General features: G+C 44.9%; 1 protein-coding gene across 3 annotated transcripts in view; it reads right to left on the bottom strand.

Moving 5' to 3' along the window:
- Nucleotides 1-13,322: 13,322 nt before the first annotated feature.
- Nucleotides 13,323-17,034, bottom strand: part of SESN3 (sestrin 3) — a 42,393-nt gene continuing 38,681 nt past the window's right edge. For all 3 annotated transcript variants that reach the window (XM_068930437.1, XM_068930439.1, XM_068930438.1), the window contains one exon: nt 13,323-16,876. In XM_068930437.1, the coding sequence (XP_068786538.1) occupies nt 16,790-16,876 (87 nt within the window). In that variant the 3' untranslated portion in view covers nt 13,323-16,789. The remainder of the gene's footprint in view (nt 16,877-17,034) is intronic.

Raw genomic sequence — 17,034 nt, 5'->3', positions numbered from 1 at the left:
CAGTATTGCTCATATTTCAGTGATGCTAACGTCACTGTCGGGACTCACCGTTACGTGGCTGAACAGGATGTTGCTTTTCTCTTCCTTTTCGCTGTTCCACTGCACAAGGCATCGCTGTTTCTTTAGACTGGAGCTCGTATTTCCTCACCCCAAAAGAACTCAGTGGATGGAGGCGAAGGAATGAGCCATCCCAACTGAGTGAAACAGCAGGCCATGAGCTGGGTTCCCCATGGGGCTGGAGAGCTGGGGCAGCCATGACAGAGCATGAGCCCAGGCCTTGCAAAAGGCCCTACCTCAGCTGGTCATCAGCAAGGATGCAATATCCCCCAGAGATGGGGCCGGGATGGGAAACGTGAGGACTCCTGAACTCAGGCTCTTTACCAAAAAACAAATGACGACAAGGACACGACACGTTTGGGGAAGTCACTCAGTCCTGTTTGCATATGGATTTTTAAAGTGCAGCAGATGTGTGACAAGGACATAACCCTTTGATTTATACAGAGCTCACAGCAGCAAGCCAGGTACAGATGGTTCAGGCTCAGCAGCATCCATTATCTCCTAGGCAAATATTTAGACGGCCTGCGGACAGTTTCCATGTCCACATTCGTTGTTTGGCCCCAGACGCTGTCCTTGGCTGTCTCCCCATGGGATGCTAGCTGGCAGGGGAGCAGCTCATGCCTTCAAAATGCATTTTATTGTTTAGCTGAACGCTACTGAGATGAGGATGGCATGAGCATGAACATGTCAATGGCTCTGCTCTGCAGCGTTCACCTCGGGGAAGGGATACGCACACCCTTGGGGCCTCAGGGCCATTGGGAGGGATGGGTTTGAGGTCTGCAGCACTGGCTCTCCCCAGCCACTCTCCCCACTCACGCAGGAGGGCTGCTCATCCCATCCCTGGACACTGGCTGTGTCCCAGACCTCACTGGGTGTTTGCGCTGGGGGTGCAGGGACAGGGAGCAGCATAAATCACAGCTATGGGGGGGGGGGGGGGGCTCAAGATCTTCCTTCAGCATCCCAGGGCAGGCAGCCCAAAGGCGCCAGTGGCTGGGAAGGCCCCAGAACAGCTCTCACTCACTGGGCGTCTGGGTGCGGTTGTGGCACACCAGCCCTGGGGGAAGCAGCTGCAGCCAGAGCACAGCTAGATGGCAGCAGAGCCGCAGCAGCACCAGGGCTGCTGCGGGAGGTATGTCACAGGCAGCTCTGGAGAGCATTGTTTCTGTGCCTGTCCCTAGGATGCTGTGTCACTGGGACCATACCAGGCACTGGAGACATCTGCCAAATGCGCCTATCCCAGGCCCACCCCAGGGCTGTTTTCCTGGATAGTGTCACTTCGGTGGGGTCTCTGGCAGATGCAGAGATCTGAGGAATTTGTCTCATGATACAGTCATCCCATTGGATGCTGGCCCAGGAGCTGGCCAGGCCTGAGGTGGGCTGTCCTGCTAGTGTTTTTCAAAGCCCAGTGGAAAAGCCACTTTTGAAACTTTTTTTTTTTTCCTAGAAGGACCAGCAGGGACCAGAGTAAGGGATGCACAGAAAGTTCTTGCCCTTACCTCGCCTGGGCTTGGTCGGGCAGCAGGACTCTGCTCCCAAGCTGGACTGATTCAGGGACTAAAATCAGGGCTGTGCCTGCCCTGCTCCAGGGGCAGAAACTCTTCAGCAACCCAAAGAAAGGCTCCAGCCTGACCATACAACTTGCTTCATGGGTCAGACCCTGCCATGTGGGCTCATTTTGCCTGTGGGGGTTTCCAGTGTGCCTGAAGGATCATGAGCTGCTTCTGAGCAAAACTCTACCAGAAGACATGCTGGTGGCTCGTGCCTACTGGGCCAGGCTGGACCACAGGGGTGGATGGGTGAGTTTGGACACTGTCCTGCCCTGGCGCTGGCTGGTTTCTCCTGGAGGATCCTGTACTGGGAAGGAAGAGGGGAATGGCACGGTGGGGAGGAAGAAGGGGGACCGGGTGCAGAGGTCTCGCCAGGCGACTCCCTCTCCGGAGCCAGAGCAGCGATGAGCAGTGGCAACAGCATTCACCACCCCACGTGGCCTTGGGCAGAACTGAGCCACCGCTTTCATTGCAGGCAGCTAGAAATGCTCCAAAAGCAGTTTTCCGGCCATAGTCCAAGCTTTGCTCCCTACCCATAGGGAAGGAAAAGCTGCATTTTAAGAAGCAAGGTTATTTCTGCATCCTGGCCCTGTTTCCATACTGCTCACTGCTGCCTGCTTAAGCGAAGCATGATGTGGGTTTCCATGTGATTCGGCCTCCCTAGAGTGTCCGACACCTCCGACCCAACACCCTGCAGCTGCATTTTCTGAGTATAAGATGATTGGTGGTTTTCTTCATGTTTAGCCTGGAACAATTGCTTCGTCACAGCTGCGAAGGCTGCCAGCCAAGGAGGCCTGGGCCTCTGCCTGCGACACCGACGACACCAACGTCGAGGGAGCAGGAGTGGAGGGCTCTGCCTGGACACTGAGAGGCTATGTATCGGAGACAGTGGGTTTTTCAGTATTTTTAAGCTCCCACTGAAAGCAAATCCAAGAGCCCTTCATGTATTTACAGATCTGCTGGTTTTGTTGTGATAATTGTATTTTTCAGGACAGAACAAAACTGAAACAGAAGATGCAAGTAGCCAATCTACATGTTAGTAAAAACCACACAAGCTGTAGACTTTTTCAGGGCACATATTAACCCCCCCCCCCCCCCCCCCCCCACACACACACTACTTTACAGAATTATTTTGATTTTCAGGATTATTTTTCTAGTTAAGTGAGGTAGAAATGGAAATGAAGAAGCTTCCCGGGCATGGTGAGGTGATGACAGATCAACCTAATTTCAGCAGCTGGAACATAAGATATACCAAAGATACCCACAACTAAGCAGTTTGTACTAACTATTTTTGTGTCTTTGGAGGGGAAAAGGGTGACTCACCCAGGACACAACCCTTTAGTGGTCCTTTAACAACAAGCTGCCCCTCCCTGTGGTCTGTATTGGATAGATGGCAGGACTTTGCTGAGGGGGGAGGGAGAAAGAAAAAGGTAATGTGAGCAATTCAGCTGCTGGATAACTTTTTCATTGCCAGGAGCCAGCACATTTGGCACATGGTATTTTTCTCCTTTGCATTTCTTTCATGGTTTTATGGATCTTACATATGGCCAGGCCAGAGGTACTTTGCAGGCACTGCTGATTTGAGGCTTGCTCAAAGCTCGCTGGAAGAGGGAGGGAGCACCCCACTAGCTATGGTATTTAGCTCCAGAGAAAATAAAGGTTGTGTTTAATATTAAGGTCTCCCCAGCACGCAGTATTAAAGAACAGTGATTGAGAGGTAAGGAAGACCCCAAATCCATTTTACACACTCCATGGTAACACAGACCCTGTGCCTAGGGAAGGAAGGACAGCTGGGTGCCCAAAGACCTGAAACGTCCACTCCTTCTGGGCAGCTGTAGCAGACCTTTCTTTTTTGCCACTGTCACTACACAAGCAAAACTCTGCTAGAGGTGCAATGGGTAGTAGCAAAGACGCACGTAGCTGAGCAAAGCAAGTGGTAGGGCAAACCCGGCTGCCTGCACAGGGCTCAGAAGTTGTGGCGGCGCAGAGGTGCCAGCCACCAGCTCTGCCTCCCGAGCTGCCTCGCTTTCCCTTGTTAGCAAGTGTTAAGACATCTGCTGAGATCAATCCAGTTGCCAGAGTTACTGCACCAGCACTCTCCTTTCCTCTAACCCTTAAACATACAAACTCCAGAATTGTTCCTTTCTAAATGAAAGATTATTAGTAGCAGGTGATAGCAGAAGAGAGGCCTGTGGCATTCAGAGCAAGTGTTGGCTTTGCTGGGCTCCCTCTGCAACATGCAGCCAGGACAGTAACGAGGGGCTGAGAGCGTAGGTAACGGAGGCAGCGAACAGACACAGCAGTTTATGCACAAGGGCACAAGAAGGCTCCTTCGTTTCCAATCCTAGTAGTGCACGCTTCCTCAGATATGGTTTTGATGTGCCACAGAGCACATTCCCCAGTAGCTGTTGGAGTCACTGCATCAGCTGTGTCAGAAGCCTTAACCCAGACAGACCCTCTGACAGCAGATGCAGCTCTGCAGGTTTCAGGCTGTAGGGAGTGCCTGGGACCTCTCCGTGGGGCCTGGGCTGACAGTCAGCTCTCTTGCAGGTGTGCTGTTGTTTATGAGCTGTGTCATCAGGTAAAGGAGTTACGGGAAGGAGTCAGTAGGCTGTGTAGCACCCGAGAAGATGAGCAAGAGATAGACAGAGTATTTTCGGAGATCCTGCAGCTCTAGGGCTCCTAACCCCCCATAGCAGTAGATTTGCTGAAGAGCCCTGTGCCGTGTGGAACGGTACATCATAACACTGCTGAAGGAGGATGGAAACTAGTCACTTCTCATAGGAGCAGAAAGGCTCTTACTCCTCCTGAAGGTTTAGGTTTAGTGCCCTCCAGGCTGAGGAGGAGTTGGGCATGGCTTCAAGGGAAGCAGCTGGCCTGCCAGACCCTGTGCCGTGCAGGAACACCCGGAAGAAGCAGCGAGTGATTATTGTGGGTGACTCCCTGCTGCAGGGGACAGAGGCACCAATCTGCCAACCAGACCTCCTGTCTAGAGAGGTTTGTTGCCTGCCAGAGGCTTGAATAAGAGATGTCATGGAAAGATTGCCAAGGCTTGTCCGTGCATCAGACTATTACGCTGTGCATTAGTGCCTTCCATGTGGGCACTAATGGAAAGGCAAATTGGAAACCATCAAACAGGATTTCAGAGCTCTGGGAATGGTGGTCAAGGGTCTGCGGGCCCATGTCATTTTCTCCTCAACCCTGTCAGTGAGGGGAAAGGACGGGAGGAGGAGTAGACGAGTTTTCCAAGTTAACAACTGGCTGCACCACTGGTGCTGGCAATAGGATTTTGGTTTCTACAACATGGGACCCTGTCTGAAGAGCAGCAACTGATGGGGAGAGATGGGATACAACTCACCAAGCGCGGCACAAGTGTCTTTTTGCCAATATGTTGGTCAGCCTGGTAAGGAGGGCTTTAAACTAGGAAAGATGGGGGAAGGGAGAGTTATAGAGATAGGGCATTCAGCAAAACGCAGCTCAGGTTGGGACGCCTCCAGCGGGTGCATGCAGCTGCAGAGGGATGGGACATGACTAAGGAGGATCCTCTTGCACCCCTCCTAGGAAACCTGCATGCTCAATCACCTCTGAAATGCCTGTACACCGATGCATGCAGCATGGGGAATAAGCAGGAAGAATCAGAGATCTGTGTGCGGTCACAGGGCCATGATCTCATTGCAGTGACAGAGACATGGTGGGATAGTTCACACGACTGGGATGCTGTCATAGATGGCTACATGCTTTTCAGGAAAGACAGGCCAGGAAGGTGAGGCAGTGGAGTTGCTCTTTATGTGAGGGAGCAACTAGAATGTGTGGAGCTCTGCCTCGGGGTGGATGAAGAGCAAGTGGAGAGCCTATGGGTAAGGATTAAAGGGCAGGGTAACATGGGCGACACTGTGGTGGGGGTCTACTACAGGCCACCTGACCAGGAGGAAGTCATCGATGAGGCCTTCTACAGACAGCTGGAAGTAGCCTCACAATCACAGGCCCTGGTTCTCATGGGAGACTTCAACCACCCTGACATCTGTTGCAGGAACAACACAGCTAGGCACAAACAGTCGAGGAGGTTCCTGCAGAGCATCGATGATAATTTCTTGACTCAGGTGGTGGAGACGCCAACGAGGAGAGGTGCAATGCTAGACCTTGTACTAACAAACAAAGAAGGTGTGGTTGGAGATGTGAAGGTTGGGGGCAGCCTTGGCTGCAGTGACCATGAGATGGTGGAGTTGAGGATCCTACGAGGAGGGAGCAGGGCAGTGAGTAGGATTGCAGCGCTGGACTTCAGGAGAGCTAACTTGGGCCTCTTCAGGGACCTACTTAGGGGAATCTCCTGGGGTAGGGCCCTAGAAGGAAGAGGGGTCCAAGAAAGCTGGTTCATATTCAAGCATCACCTCCTCCAGGCTCAAGATCAGTGCATCCCTCTGAGGAAGAAGTCCAGCAAAGCGGGCAGGAGACCTGCCTGGATGAGCAAGGAACTCCTGGCCAAACTCCAGCAGAAGAAGGAAGTCTACAGAATGTGGAAAAGGGGACAGGCCACTTGGGAGGAATACAGGGACGTTGTCAGAGCGTGCAGGGATGCGACAAGAAAGGCTAAGGCCCAGCTGGAATTAAATCTGGCAAGGGATGTCAAGGACAACAAGAAGGGCTTCTTCAAATACATCAATAGCAAAAGGAAGACTAGGGAAAACGTGGGCCCACTGCTGAATGGGGCGGGTGCCCTGGTGACAAAGGATATAGAGAAGGCAGAGTTATTGAATGCTGCCTTTGCTTCGGTCTTCACTGCTAAGGCCAGCCCTCAGGAATTCCAGGCCTTGGAGACAAGAGAGGAAGTCTGGAGAAAGGAAGACTCTCCCTTGGTGGAGGAGGATCGGGTTAGAGATCTTTTGCCCAGACTTGACATCCACAAATCCATGGGCCCCGATGGGATGCACCCACGAGTGCTGAGAGAGCTGGCGGATGTTGTAGCTAGGCCACTCTCCATCCTCTTGGAAAGGTCCTGGAGATCAGGAGAGGTGCCTGAGGACTGGAAAAAAAAGCCAATGTCACCCCAGTCTTCCAAAAGGGTAAGAAGGAGGAGCCAGGAAACTCCAGGCCTGTCAGCCTCCCCTCCATCCCTGGAAAGGTGATGGAGCAGCTCATCGTGGAGGCCATCACTAAGCAGGTGGAGGACAAGAAGGTGATCAGGAGTAGTCAGCGTGGATTCACGAAAGGGAAATCATGCTTGATCAATCTGAGAGCCTTCTCTGATGGAATGACTGGCTGAGGAGATGAGGGCAGAGCAAGTGGACGTTGTCTCCCTGGACTTCAGCAAGGCTTTTGACACTGTCTCCTATCACATAGATAAACTCAGGAAGTGTGGGTTGGATGAGTGGACAGTGAGGTGGAATGAGAACTGGCTGGATGGCCGAGCTCAGAGGGTTGTGGTGAATGGCACAGAGTCTAGTTGGAGGCCTGTAGCTAGCAGTGTCCCCCAGGGGGTCAGTCCTGGGTCCAGTATTGCTCAGCATACTCCTCAGTGACCTAGATGTAGGGACAGAGCACCTCCTCAGCAAGTTTGCTGATGATACTGAACTGGGGGCAGTGGCTGACACACCAGAGGGCTGTGCTGCCCTTCAGAGGGACCTGGACAGGCTGGAGAGCTGGGCGGAGAGGAACCTCATGAAGTTCAACAAAGGCAAGTGCAGAGTCCTGCACCTAGGGAGAAATAACTCCATGCCCCAGGACAGGCTGCAGGCTGACCTGCTGGAAAGCAGCTCTGAGTGTCCTGGTGGATAACAAGTTAAACATGAGCCAGCAATGTGCCCTAGTGGCCAAGAAGGCCAATGGTCTCCTGGGCTGCAGGAGGAAGAGTGTTGCCAGCAGGCGGAGGGAGGTGGTCCTGCCCCTCTCCTCAGCCCTGGGGAGGCCTCACCTGGAGGACTGTGTCCAGTTCTGGGCCCCCCAGTCCAAGAGAGACACGGCACTACTAGAGAGAGTCCAGCGGAGGGCTACCAAGATGATGAGGGGACTGGAGCATCTCTCCTCTGAAGAAAGGCTGCGAGAGTTGGGCCTGTTCTGTCTGGAGAAGAGAAGACTGAGAGGCGATCTGATCCATGTGTACAAGTATCTGAAGGGAGGGTGTCGAGAGGATGGGGCCAGCCTCTTCTCAGTGGTGCCCAGCAACAGGACAAGAGGCAACGGGCACAAACTGAACCACAGGCAGTTCCATCTGAACCTGAGAAAAAACTTCTTCACTGTGAGGGTGACAGAGCATTGGAACAGGTTGCCCAGAGAGGTAGTGGAGTCTCCTTCGCTGGAGATATTCAAAACCCGTCTGGACGTGATCCTGGGAAATATGCTGTAGAGGCCCCTGCTTGATCAGGGAGGTTGGACTGGATGATCTCCAGAGGTCTCTTTCAACCTCAACCGTTCTCTGATTCTGAATGGCAGTGGGAGAAGGGTGGGAGTGAAACAGCCTTCCTGCACAGCAATTCTCCCTTGCTCCCCGGACTGAAAACCCAGTGGATTTTGATAGGAACTGAAAGAAGCTTTTAAAGAGCCAGTCTAGATGTGTGTTGGTGTAGGAGTAAAATCCCCATCCCCAGGAGAATACAACGAAATCCTTTGGCAGGAAAAATCCTACCTCAAGAAAGTGCTTATTTTGGACAACTGAAGGTCAGGGGCTAGTGTTTACTTCTTTAATTTGTGATGTAGCATGCAAGCTTCTTGTCCAATAAAAGATGATCTCTACTCCTCTCTCTGTGGTCTATCAGATCTGAAGAAGATACTATTACCTCCCCATATCAAGAGCAAAGATCATGATGTCCATCCCCATCCCCAATCACTAACAATTGCATATTTAAAAGACACCACCTTCTAGAAATAGAACTGGATTAAAACCAGGACAGCTGAGTGGAAGGGAAGGACAGTTACAGGACTGCAACTCTTTCCAAAACAGAGTATGTCTTGTTGCAATGAAGTGTTCCTGAGCACATGTCAAATAATGGATCAAACAAGAGACAGGTTTTATCAATTTTATTTAACCAATGAAATTCCTACTGATAACAATGAAAGTAATTTCAGCAAGTATAAATGCGATACAGTTTTAAACAAACCCCATTGTTCCGTACCTATAAATAGAATTTTCAAAACCTCATAAAAAGTGCAGATTTATGAATTGCTGTTAAAATGTTAATACATGATTCCTTTGTTTAAAAATGCATTTTTGTCTCTTAACTCACAAAAAAATTCCTTCTGCATCTGTTCAGATAAATTCAAGTTGGGTAACTTAAAAATAAAAAAAAAGTCACACAAAAAAATGGATCCCACTAGGTCAGTCTGTCCTCCGCCAAAAAAAAAAAAAAAAAGAAAAAGAAAAAGAAAAAAATATAAAAGGAAAAAAAAAGAAACAAAAGGTACAAGCTGCGGTGAAATCCCACGGTTAACTCCTAGCGGCTGACTTATCTAGCAGGCAAACCACCTGCAAAAGCACAGGACCCTGTAAGACCCCACTGGAGCTGCAGGCATGTGGTGGCCTGAGAGGCGATACAAGTAAAGTGCCCCTAACTCCCTGTGCTGGCTATCATCTCATAGGTAGCAACGCGATAGGCAACGTGGGACCTTCAGAGCGATTACACTTCCCCCACTTCACTGATGGTGGTGGGAGAGAGCAGCAGGATCAGAGCTTTGTCATTAATCCTCCATCCCAGAATGCCCATGCAGTTGTGACAACACAAAGCAAGAAGCTCACAGCTGCAAGGCAGGGACTTGGTACAATTTACTCCCTCTCCAGAAGATGAGAGGTGAGAGTTGCAATTGGATACAAAACAATTTCCCTCCTGGGATGATCAACAAATCACTGCCCTTTACTCCAGACAGATCCTTATAGCACTATCCAGCCTTACGTTAACAAGGCTTAGACTCACAACCATCTTTGGAGAAGTTATGTCAACTGGGAGCAAACACTGCTTTTTACCCCTCACAAGCAAGGCTTTTTAGATATCAAATTAAATGCTAATTTTTGTACTTAAGAGAGGCTTGGAGTCTATTGGCTGCAGAAGTACTGTGCCCAAGTTTTCCGTCACGCAGGCCAGTCCAAGGGCTGGGCCATATGTCCACTCTCCTTCCACTCTATCCAATGCTTACATGAAACCCAGGCTGCACATGCACTGACCGTGTCACTGAACTGCAGAGGGCAACATATGGCTCACTTGCACGCAAGAAGGGTTAAAATATACTTTAAGCCATGGCCTTCACAGCAGTTGGGTCCAAATGTGACCAAACGCATTGCAGTCTTCCTGCTTGGACCTTACACATCTTACCATACTTTTCCCAGAAAGGGGCTCAGCACATCCACAGTCTAGAGAGGTCTCCCTACATTGCCAGTAATCCTCCCCATATATACAGTGGTATTTTATCTACAGCAGGGTCTGTTTAGCAAGAGCAGTTTAAAGTGGCTATGTTTATCAAGTTTGCTACTTTATGAATTAAAAAAAAAAAAAAAAACACAACCCAACAACTATAAATACACAGACTCTCACACATCAGACATTTGCAGCCTGTGTGAATCATAAACCGCATCAATATTCTGTCAAAAAGCTTATTCTACTTAAAACTATACATAGTACAAGAGATTGAAAAGTGGCAGTCATGTAAGGTCACACTGTCTGCCTCAGGTTGGCCCACAGTCACCTGCTTCATATAAATCAAAGTGTTTACAGTAACAAAGCACAGGACTGCAAAGCCTATCACAGCTTCTGATTACACTGGATACAAAGTACCAAAGAAAACACAAAAAAGAACTGGTGTTAATACTGATGAATTAAAGAGTAACTATAAGGATCAAAACAGACGTTCACAGCATGCTACATATATTGCTCACAAACTTAAAAAAAAAAGGCTAATACAAAACAAGAAGTTGGCAGTCGGAGTTTCAGTTATGTCAGATAAAAAGATAAAGCATATACATTCATTATGTAGCTTTCCAGCAAAAAGAGAAAGGGTAAAACTGAGAGATTTCAAGTTTACAAAATTCCTATTTTTTAAGCTACAGTTTATATCCAGTTCCGGTCATAATCATGAAATACTTGTGACTACATTTCCCCACAGAGTCCAAAGACTGCAGCCTAATTTTTTTTAAAGGAAAATTTCCTTGCCTTAGACGTTCGAGCAGCTGGATCTCCTGTCAATACTAGCAGATCGTTTCTAGTAGCCACCCACTCATGTAGCATGCGAATTGGGAGGCAAGTAAAAAGGAAGGCCAGGTTTAAATCTGGTGGCACAACATGAGCATGAAGTGGCAAGTGAGAAACAGTGGATCAAGTTTGAGACTGTGTGTGTTTGGATCAACTGCTGTCATTGTCTCCCAGACCATGAGCTGGAGACACACTGGTAATTCATCTATTTTGTTTTAAAACTCCCTTCAAAGAGTTGATGGAGGTGAGAAAACGCAGTTCAACAGCAGCGTGTTTTACTCAGCCAAAAATGAAATGTTACACTTGCCCTTCTACACCAACAGAATAATAAAAGGGAAAGGTTTTCCACAGCAGCTCGGAGTCTCATCTTTCATTATACAGAAACTCACCGGAAATCTTGCAAGAAGGTATTTTTCTCCTGTCTCTCGCATACACAGAAATACAGAAGAACCTTTTGGACATGTTAGTAAAGCTACTTTAATGGTCAAAAATGTTGATCTCCCCTGATGCTGCTTGTGTCCCCTGTTATTTTTATTTTCAGATGCTTACAGTGTAAGTTGTTGCCTGCCTAAGCCCACATTTAGTCTATTCACTGGCGTCTTAAATACTGACTCTAACTACTGTCAAGAACAAGGGCAGAACTCAGATTCTGTTTTCATTAAAATTCATGAGTCTTACAGTATTACGTGTGAGTAGGAACGCGAAAACGTGGCTATGTCTCAAGCAAACACTACATAAATTTTGCATTTGGATTTATCTCATAAACACAAAACCCAAACCAGTTTGTTCTAAAGGCCATTTGCAGTCTGTCCCACTGTGAGGAGTCTGAGGAACAGTCCAGACGAACAAGCCCATTAACATCCACTTTACTACCATCCACTCTACAAAAGAATACCTCAAAATTCCCTGTGAGAAATCCCTAAAAGAAACTTGCATGGCTAAAAAGCTCTCAAGCAAGGGGAATTTTGCCAAAGAAAGCATTTTCTTAGTGGATTCACTGGATTTTTATTGTAATTCCAGAGATGGAATCTGATACGCCACTAGCAAGTACTACTTAAATATCCTAAGTACGTACTAAGTACCATACTTTCAAACAAGATTTAGAATTTTCCTGTCCAGAAACAACTTAATACTGGAATTAAGTGTTTCTGAACATAAGAAAGATCCTATGAACTCAATAAAGAATGGTAACATGGGAACTTTAAGTTATTTTATGAGGTTAAGGCTAGGAGGTTGTCTCTCAAAGATTATTAGGGTTTGAGAGTTAGAAAAACAGGAAGCACTTGATGCAGGGAGTAGTGGTAGTGGCAGTGTAACATGACAATTTGTGCCTCTCGTGAGAAGAGAAAACGTCTGCAGGGGAGACCTGATGTGTGTTGGGGGAGCAGCAGCATGACCACAGGTCAAGAAAACTTGCTCTATGAAATAAATCAACAGTGTTCAAGATGGTCCTAACTTTTCCTCATACTACTGCGTTCTTTCCATCTTCCACACCTGTGATCTATGCAGTAGGTAAGAATGACAAATTAATTTTCAGTTGGGGATAAAAAGCTTCATTTACCCTTTCCAAATGTGAAGAAGCTAGCGGATGCATCTCTTTAGACACATATATATATATGCTGGGGGACATTAGGAAGGATAAATCTGAAGTTCAGATTGTGAAAATTGACTTTTTTGTCCAGCTCATGGATTGATTGCTAAAGGCAAACCAATTTTAATAGCTTTATATTCAGAGCAGTTCTGGGAAAATTCATCTACAAAGAAATTCCCCACCCCCTATCTTCTGCAACTTCACCCCTTATTTATGAGAAAAGAATCTGAACCTCTAAGGAAAGCAACTGAAAGTACATCAGTCGAAATCAAGAAGATGTGGAATATATCCTTCTGGCCAAAAATTTTAAGACCCAGCACAAACTCCACACTTGCTGATGCCAATAAATCTTTTCTCCAAGCAGAGGTTAAATAATTCAGTTCTAAAACAGAGTCCAAACTCTTGAATGTGAGCCTGAAATGCACGTCTTCATGAAAAACACACACGCATGAGAAACACTGAGAACCTGTTCTGCAAGAGTAGCAGCTTACAGATTAACTTCTTTTGGAAAGATTTTTCTAATTATATATTAAGGCCTCAAAATAACTTATTTCATTAATAATTGCAGCAAATCTGCAAAACATGTATCTGCTTCATATTATTCCTTTAATCTCTATGGAAACTGATTCTATTCTCTTGAATTTAGATGATTAAGTATCTTTAAAAATATGACTCAAAATGCAAGCGAGTACCTGATAGGATTTTGCTAAGTGCCTAGGTGCTCCCTTTGAAATTCAGGCAACTAGCTGCTTTTCCAAATCCCATTAAACCATCTATCAGCACTGCTATGAACAAAAATACTTTGAAGAATATGGTGCTTTGACCTTTCATGAAGCAACGGAGAAGCAAAATGTTTTCCTTTCTGTTCAGTTCTAATCCATTATAAATTTATGGAGAGACCTAAATTATAACTATTTATAATCACTGATTTCCCCTGTCCCTAAAGTGTTTTTTTTTAAAAGGGCTGATAGCGGCAATTCTTTCATTTTTCAAGTCTGAAGTACATTCTTCTCATTTTAATGAAGGCTTTAGGACAAAGCATACATGCTTCAGCTCAGTCTTGATGAACTGTTAAGAAGAAATCCTTCTATGGTTCAACAGAATTCTGATACGACACCACAGGGCTAGTTTTAATAGCTATTTGCACAAACTGTACCTTAGTGTAAAATGGTTTCTGTACTTGTATGATGACACTCCTGTGATGTCCAGGTGCAGGCAGTGTGTTATGGAAAATGAAAATGCCTTCTCCAATTTGTAATTTTTTTCACTTCTCTTCATTACCAGAAAACCGCAGTGATTTCCAAGAGAGTGCACCCCATCAGAGCACACATTTTAGTGCGATTCTGCAAGGTTAGCAAGCTGTCCACGCTCACAAGCTCTGTTCCCTACTGACAGCATTTCCTGTGATAGCGAGTTCATTGATACCTAACAAGCTTTCTCTTCAGTAGACAGGAGACTGTACACTTTGTTTAAAACTGGTCATGGCTGGGATTTTGTGGACTAGTGCTGGTAAAGATGAATCTCAATAAAGGAACACAGAGGGAGAGTATCCAATGATTATGGTACTCTTAACAATAGTATTAATGAGCAAAGTGTGAGGATTCACATTCATGAGTGCTTTAACCCCCTCCCCCCCCCCCCCCCCCCCCCAAAATCCAAGAACACTTGCACATTAAAATTTGGCACGATGTGCACCTAAAGTGTGAGTAAAACATATGGTATAACTGTATGACTTTAAACACCTATTCTGAACAAACATCTATTAAAAATCATAATTTTGAGTATAAAAACTAGGCTATAAATTGTTACATCGTAAATGCAATACTTTGAAGAAAAAAAAAAGCCACCTGGAAAGCATTTTCAGAAGTTTCAAGTTTACATCGTCTATTAAAAAAAAAAAAAAAAAGTTATAGCAAACTACTTGTAAAATGACATTTCCTATGATGGAATGTCTTGCAGGCCATATCTGACTCAATATGGCATCTTAAAAAAAATTACTGATTCACTACAAGTTTTATGAAGCAATCCATTTATGGTTTCTATATTTCAAATCTACTCATGTACTTTGCTCAGAAGGCATTTGAGCAGGCAAGTATATTTCATAAGGAAAGAAGTAAAGGCACTCATGTTTCCAAACATAAAACTCAACCTACTCTAAGAGTCTGCATTTCTGAAGGGAAACTAAGTGGTCATATTAGTTACCTAAATCTAGTTTCACCTCTTTTCCAAAGCTCAACTGTGCTTCTCGAGAACTACTTGACTTTTCGTAACAAAGGAATTTAAAGTAGCACTGTACAGTTCCCATCACTTAAAAAAAAAGCAAAACTATTGCATGAAAAGTTCTTTCAGCCGAACCGTTTTATGCACAAAAACTATTAAGCGTGGCCACTACAGTTACAATAGGGAGGAAAAAGGATTTTAAGAACTTAGAAAGTTAATCTAAGTTCATACGTATCAACATCTCAGTGCTTCTGAGAAATCTTATATAGCTAACTGCACAGATAAATAAATCTGATGTTTTATGCAAAGCTCCCTATAGAAGAGATTCTGATGCTGTCTGTTGGGTAGTTTTCTCAATAGCTAATGTTAAAGTTTGTAAAAAGTTACTGACTTCTTCCTCAGAAGTTTTTCATGCACAGAGTCTGCAGTCTCAAAGTGCAGAAAAAGTGTACAATCATTTAGTTTTCCAATCTGGAACAGACAGATAAAGTGAAAAAAACAACATGCAAATTCACAGCAAGGTATCAGAAAAAGTAAAGAAGAGAGAAAACTAATTTTAGTAGTATACTGGTCCATGATTTTGTCAACGAAAAGTGTTAAGATATGGCTGATAATATTGTAATTTTAAAAAACTATTCTGCGACTGTCAATGGAAAAAAAATCCTATATCACCTTCTACAATTCAATAGAATATAAAAAATGAATCTATCCTGCTAGTTTTGAATGTATGTGAGAGAAAGAACGGTCACCCTCCTCAAAGTAAAACGAAAAGCCGAAACCAATAGACAAAAGCTTAAGCAGTGACAACTTGCATCCTCTTGGGTAAGTTTAAGCATCTCTTTAGGCACTTCACTGGTTCATTAAATGCAATACAAAATAAAGCTATAAATATCAACATTTTGTGCTCTTAAAAATTTGTCAGAAGTAACAGAAACAGCACAAAACTGTGACATTTTTGGCAGCTTATTTCTTCCCTTCCCCAATATTATTGGTTGTCCAAGAATGCTTTGTTTTGGGGATGCTTTGGCATCTCAGTATCAGGTTGTCTTAAGCCACAAAAGCTAAAAACAAAACTGCTAGGCCTTAGACAATAAAGAAATTTGGTTTCAAAATTTCTTTATGGCTATACGAAGAAGGACACTTTAGCAGTGACAGGACAGGGAAAAAAGCTTGCTTCTTTTTAAATATTGCACTTTTCATTTGTTCACTCACACTAATGCATAGAAACTTGTAAAACTTTGAATATTAAAATTTCATGCTATGAAAAAGTTATGGGAAATAAATTTCTATACATCCAATATGAAAGAACAGATATGCTAGCCTTCCTTTACTTTCCTTAGTTAAACATTGAGAAAGAAGAGAGTGCAAAAAACCACACAATCCTATTTTTGGTCAGTCTGAGTATCAACTTTACAGGTGCCAACTAAACAAATTGCAACATGTGATGAGCATGGATATTGTAAAGACAACTGAGGGTGACTGTCAGTAAAACAAGATTATGCATGATTGAAACACAGTAAGTTTAGCTGAAATGGTAAATTGTGAAGTCTCTTCTCTGGGGAAGAGACAAGATAAAACAGATGAATTTTGTACTTCAGTAGCATGCCGCAGAATTTATCATGATTAATTTCACATTAAAGTGTGGTCAATATTTGCATACACATTTCACATCACCTTCAATTGCTGTAGTAAGACAGTGACTGGCAAGCAGTCTCCAGGAGACACAGAAGAATCCAGTGGGCAATTCAATTTAACACAGCACATGCATCTCTATCAGAGTTATGACTCTGTGGTAAGTTCTCAGAACATTCAAAACAGATCTTCTGCTGGATTCCATTAATCTGAAAAATGATTGCTTGGAAAAGAAGTCTCTAAGCACTTTATTCCAGTGCTTAAAGAAGAAAGCGCTAAAAATGAGTATAATAAAAATAGTTTTAGGACTCTGACCATTGTGCAGAAATCCAACCGGAAACAATGTAGAGTAGTGCTCCTCAGTGTTATTTTTGTTATCATTAGTAATGTTAAGCATCAAGAAAATAAAACACGTCATTGCACATTACAGCCGTCAAGAAGCACGGCTAAACTTTGACACTAGAGAATTGAATAACCTGATGCTACATCACAAACAGCTTCTGGCGTGTATCTATTTCAAAAGGTCTTTACATACTCAGTAAAAATTCCTTTACTCCCTCCCAGTGAATGCTTCAGGTTAAGTGACGAGTTATGGCACGAAGGGCGTACAGAAGTTCTGCTTGCATACGAGCTTCCATTAGAAGTAGATTTACGTGAACCTGTGAAAAATTAAATCAGCCATTTAGTTCGCCTTTGAATCCATCATCATTTATTCATGTAGGCTAAAATTTTTAACTTTTAGTAAATTATCACAGCAAGAAATAAGGTCTTTTCTTGCTACACTCTGCTGCAAGACTCCAAGTCCTTTTGGAATAGC

Source organism: Struthio camelus, chromosome 1 (assembly GCF_040807025.1).
Source record: "Struthio camelus isolate bStrCam1 chromosome 1, bStrCam1.hap1, whole genome shotgun sequence".
Classification (NCBI taxonomy): domain Eukaryota; kingdom Metazoa; phylum Chordata; class Aves; order Struthioniformes; family Struthionidae; genus Struthio; species Struthio camelus.
This window is presented reverse-complemented; position numbering and strand designations above follow the sequence as displayed.